We start from the raw sequence: 5,572 nt of genomic DNA, 5'->3' as shown, positions 1-5,572 counted from the left end.
ATGGAGAAGCCAGTGTTGTCACGGAAGGAAGCTGTTGCGCAGCAGAAGGCACGGCTGTTGGACGCACTGAAGCGAAACGACGCAGAGGAAGTTTGGGAGATCCTCCATAGGACTGACATAGACATAGACACTGTATTTGACGTAGAGGATCGCAATATGATCCTGGCGTCATACAAACAAGGTAAAGATTGCGTAAAAAATAGCACACTTCACTCTTTCATATTATTTTCTTAAATGCTAGGCCAACATATCTCATTACTATTCACAAGCAATGCAAAACTTCGGACGAGTTTTGCATTGGGCACTAATTTGGATAATTACGAGTTCATCCACAGAGGGGAGCCAGACTATCATAAATGACACCGGCTTTCAGAGGACTGTTTTCACTGTGTTGTGTCACTTTGAGGCTCAGGAGAGTAGAACAAGCCTTGTATGACCCAAATATGTGTGCACAAAATGACAGCTCATATAAAACAATCCATTTAACTGTCATGATTTCCCTATCGCTTTTGAGTGCCTGGGTGACATGCCACGTCATGGACAATATCAATGTGTGTGACTTAATAAATTTAGTCGTGTGTATAGGTCTTTCATCGTGGCTCATGACAGGTATGGCACATGGGCAACTTTACCTTAGTGTCAAATGTGAATCTGAAAAAAAAAAAAGTAAACATTGCTCCAACTCCTTTGCCATTATTTGCTCAAAAGGTCATACATACCAGCTATTCTGTATGTTTCGATGCTAGGTTACTGGTTACCGGGTCACAAACTAGACTGTTCGTGGGCGATGGGCATCCATGTATGCATGATGTACAATGCTGTGGACAGCGCTTTAGTCCTGCTACAGAAAGGGGCTGCGGTAAACAGGAAACCCAACGGGAAGACCCCACTGCACGTAGCATGTGAGACTGCACATCCTGAGTGCGTGGCTTTACTGCTGAGCCACGGAGCCAAGGTCAACAGCGTAGCACTCAGCGGCAATAGCCCGCTGCACCACTGTATCAAGCATGAATCGGCGAGCTGTGCCAAGCAGCTCATACTCAAAGGTTTGGTCAAACATAAGATCAACATTTATGTTAGTTACTTTCAATTTGCAGTAGAGTTGTGGCTTAACGAGCCATGAGTTAACATTAAAATCCATATTTACTACTACATTAGAGCTTCTGTAGAATTAAGACAAATGGGAGCTTACACAATAGTCTTAAAGTCCTTGTTAAGTTTTTTTAATCAGGAAATTTCCACCATGCCATACCAAGATGAAGGACGTCCATATTAAATCAGTTGTTTGTGCCCGCTGACCCGTCATTGTCTCCACAGGGGCGAATGTGAACATGACTAGTCACAACAGTGAAGAGGAAACGCCACTGCATACTGCTGCCCGCTATGGCCTGCCCGAGCACACGGCACTGTACGCGTTGCATGGTGCCGATTTGAATGCAATGAACTCTCGAGGCGAAACCCCGCTCATAACTGCTGCTTTCTGGGCAATGTGCCCACGTGAACGCACATACAGCTCTGATCACCACCTGGTTTGTCGGATACTGCTGGACTACGGCGCCAAACTCAATTTGCAGGAAGAAGACAAGAAGAGCGCGTTGCACAAGGCCTCGTGGAACTGTGACCACACTCTAATGCGTATGCTGCTGGAGGCGGGTGCTGATGCCCGTCTCATGGACATTAACGGCTGCGCGCCGATTCAGTATGTTCTTAAGACGACTCCTTTGCGGCCCATGGCCACACCAGAGCTTTGCTACCAGGTGTTGCTTAACTATGGCGCAGCAAGAGTCTACCCACCGCAGTTCCACAAGGTAGACCTCTACACTGTTGTCAGACGTCAGGCAGAAAAAGAACTGATTGATTACTATGATGTTGTCTGTACCATATCTGTAAGGTACAGGTTTTCTGTGGAAATACAAGCAGAAAATCATGCCTTGGTACTAATATAAATGCATGACTATTTCATCTTGGTAGTTTGGCAAACTGTGAACTTAAAGTCTTAAACAGTTTTCATCTGAGGGTCTTCAAATTATAAACAGAAATATATTACATTGACATCCTATTGTTGCAAACCATTAATTGGCAACGTATGTTCTATTTGGCTACTAAAAGGCAGTAGTCATTACATGTATCAAAGGCCTGACTATTTATATAATATGTAGGTTTTGCAGTCATGCCATGACTACCCCAGGGCAGTGGAGGTTTTGGTCAACTCTTACGAGCGTCTCAAACCCACAAAGAAATGGAGGGCGGCCATTCCTGACATCTGTTACGAGGTCAGACACCCCGCCTGCCTCAGCACGTGACTTCCGTGAAAGATCTTATTATTTTTGTAACATGTTTTTTTTAGTTGCTCAAATACAGTTTTTCTTTCTTTCTTTCTTTCTTTCTTTCTTTAGCAACATAGGGATTTCTATGATTCTTTGTTTGCCATCTGCTCCAACACTCCACGCACTCTGCTGCATCTGGCCAGATGTGCGGTTCGTGCCACGATGTTGACCCACTGTGAAGCTGCCGTCCAAAAACTCCCTGTCCCTCCTTCAGTCAAGAGATACTTACTATTGGACCCTGAGGGCATCTTATACTGACGGGAGACTTTGGTATTTTAACAGAGTGGGACGTGCATGTAGCCTGGACTTTAAAAAAAAAAAAAAAAAAAAAAGGGGGTTTAAGTAAAGGACAGTCAAACAGCTTGGAGCTTAGCATCTGCTGGTGAGGATTAAACACAGTCGTGGAGTAATTTGGAACCCTTCTGGTCCTTATAACCGCAATATTACATCATGCTAAGTTTTCCCCACAGTCTTAATAATGACTCACAGTAACAGTTCTCCTTGATGCTGTAGAGTATTTTTGTCTGAGTGTGAGTTTCTGTCACCATTCCTGTACTCTGCTGGTGTAAGGTCAGCCTAAATTGTACAAAACCTTAATAATTGTTATAAGACCTTTTCCTGTGGTTAATTTCAAATATTAAGGGGCTTGTGACTGTTACATAGCTGATGTTTCTGAAGCTGGTGGTATTTTTAAGGCTGACATGGTGTTATTTCCTATATTGCACCATAGCAAAGCACAGGTTTCTTTACATAATTAGCGATATATGCTATTTGGAATGAGCTTCAAAGAACAAATAAACTGTTGATTACATAGTTTTGGGAAAATAATCATCAGTTATTTTATAGAAGAACAGATTACCATACACGGTATACTTTTGAGCTGCATTTCAAAATTATATTTTAAATTCAAAAACATTTGAAATCCATTATTCATATCACTGAGCCTATTCTCACAGCCTGTTTCGGATAAATGAGACCAGATTACCTTCAGCAGATGGGCTTTTATTCGTAAAATGATTTTTAGCTTTGTTACAATCAACCATCGCGTTTCAGGTATGTCAGTGAAGGGGGGGGGGGGTGTGAGTGTACAGTAGATTGATTTCAGAGGGGGCTTAATGATTGAAAGAGGGTAAGAGGGTGACACTGGGGAGTACTTTTCAGACAGGCACTGAATGGATTGAGGTGCCTGTGCCATTAATGCTTTTGTTAAAGGAAGACTAGAGTGCACAGTGAAACGGATGAGCTTCCACTGCTCCACACTCTGAAATGCCATGGGTGAGGCTTTTTTTTATGTCATATAATGAGTCTATAACACAATGCTAATGGAGTTAACTTTCTCCCTCTCTCTCTGTCTCTCTCCTCTCTTACCAGTTAGGTTCTTTCAGTAGGACAGCAAGAATAAAAGAAAGATAATTCTTCTATTACCTATTTTAGTCATCATAAGTATTACAAGTGAGTATCTGAACCATGGTTGAATGTTCAGTTACTTTGGAAAAATGCAGTCTCTTGTGATGGTGAAAGGTTAGAGGTTTGTTTTATGCTGTATGTAAGTGCAGGTATATACATCTGGTGGGACATCGTGGATCGTAAATGGACAACACAGGTAGTGCCGCTGGAGGTATTACATTACGTGGTGGTCTTGCTTTTTGTTGTTGTTGTTTTTGTTTTTAGTAAATGTGTATTTATACATCCACAACTGGTGGGTTGGGTCCTGTTGAATACAGTTACTGTGGATGAAGCGACCTTGAGTATATACATACTGTAAGAGCTATTTACGACACTGTCGTCATGGATACCATTTGACTTAAGAGTCAGGGCTGCAAAACCATGAGTAACATTCTTTAAGACTAAATACAGTTACGGACTGGGACAATGGAGTGAACAGGTTTGAAGCTGTTTTGTAGTAATAGCTGTTCTTTTCTTTTCATTTATTTATTTTACATCCTCTTATTATATGGCTATAGACTCGCCTTGCAGTTGTTCCTCCATTCTCAAATATCTTTTAATGCCTTCAGAGATCTGCAGACATCAACACAGGGAGGCAGTATGGGAATGCACATCCATAGCCATTTGGCTGTGGGGTGGTATTGTAAAGGAATGAGTGTTTATCTGACATTTTAATTTTTAAGAGGGTTCTGTGCGCTTGGATTGCATTTTCCACTGTTTCAACGAGGGCCTTAATTGCCTGGTTGCGTGAGAGTTCAGGGAAAATGTCTCCTGCCCCTTCTCCCTCTTCTCCGCCCTGCACTAGCGCTCCCCATCAGCTGGGAGTAATGATTCTTTCCCGGCCGACGTCCCCGGTTTCAACTCACTGTTAAGCCACAGAGGAAGACTGGGAAAAAGAACAATAGCTGCAACCATGAGACTGCGACCTCACAGTCTGAAACCAGAGGGACCGAGGTTAGCTGGTTAGTTTTCCCCTTTTTTTCTCTCATCCGGTGGTCTTCCAGTTACTGCTGTGACGATAGCCGTTCGCATATTGGCGTTTTCAACTAGGACAGACCACAGCGTGTTCAGACTGTAAAACTCGTAAGGGCATTTTCCACTTGTGACAAACTTTCTACCCTGGGCTCATTTGCTCACGGTTGATATGGTCCTGTGAAATCCTTTAATTATAACCTCAAACTAATTCAAGAGTCAAATACTAACAAACAAACCCTAAATGCTGTGTTTGGAAATTGGTGGGTATTGTGCCTGTGACGTTCATTGAAAAAGAGGGGACATTGTGCGCGTGTGTATGTGAATGAGTCAGTGACTGGCAGGGCAGGCACTGGAGTCAAAGCCCCCAAAAATAGACCAGTGTTTTTTTGAAGAGAGGAGCGGAGCTCAGGTGACAGAGAGAGACCCCGCAATCGTGATGAGTGTTGCTGTGAAGACCAGCACACGCTCCACGTTAAAGAAAGGCAGAACAGTTTGTTCCGAGCATATGGCTACAATCCAGAAATAGACGCTGGCTCTGTGCCAGAAAGACTTTGCTCTCTTTTTCAAAACAGGCACAGGGCGGCGGACTAAAAGGCGGGGCCAAGAGAGACAAAAAAGCAAAAATTAGAGTTTGTTTTTGAAAGACGGTCAATTACATGTTAAGTCAAATTACACCCTGTAAATGGATTTTTTTTTTCAGTCATAACTGGTAACAATAACTCTATAGTACAAAAAAACAAAACTGAACTATAGATTGCTGAATCAGATCCACATCCGAACAGAATTAACTCACAAGTCCAGTAAAATGAAAAAAACTGAAAGAT

General features: G+C 42.6%; 1 protein-coding gene across 1 annotated transcript; it reads left to right on the top strand.

Annotated features, from left to right (window-relative positions):
- Positions 1–2,585, top strand: asb4 (ankyrin repeat and SOCS box containing 4). Its single transcript, XM_030788521.1, has 5 exons — positions 1–181; positions 747–1,046; positions 1,318–1,808; positions 2,160–2,273; positions 2,397–2,585. The coding sequence occupies exons 1-5, from the start codon at positions 1–3 to the stop codon at positions 2,583–2,585; spliced, it is 1,275 nt and encodes a 424-aa protein (XP_030644381.1).
- Positions 2,586–5,572: the final 2,987 nt, after the last annotated feature.

The sequence above is a fragment of the Chanos chanos genome, chromosome 12, assembly GCF_902362185.1.
Source record: "Chanos chanos chromosome 12, fChaCha1.1, whole genome shotgun sequence".
NCBI lineage: Eukaryota > Metazoa > Chordata > Actinopteri > Gonorynchiformes > Chanidae > Chanos > Chanos chanos.
Note: the sequence above shows the minus strand (reverse complement) of the source record. Positions and strands in the feature narration are given on the sequence as shown.

What these genes read in the sequence shown, in the direction of transcription:
- asb4 (XM_030788521.1), top strand. Translation starts at nt 1, where the DNA reads ATGGAGAAGCCAGTGTTGTCACGGAAGGAAGCTGTTGCGCAGCAGAAG. An exon ending in CAAGCAGCTCATACTCAAAG is followed by an intron (nt 1,047 to 1,317) that starts GTTTGGTCAAAC and finishes TTGTCTCCACAG; the next exon opens with GGGCGAATGTGAACATGACT. An exon ending in TTCCTGACATCTGTTACGAG is followed by an intron (nt 2,274 to 2,396) that starts GTCAGACACCCC and finishes TTCTTTCTTTAG; the next exon opens with CAACATAGGGATTTCTATGA.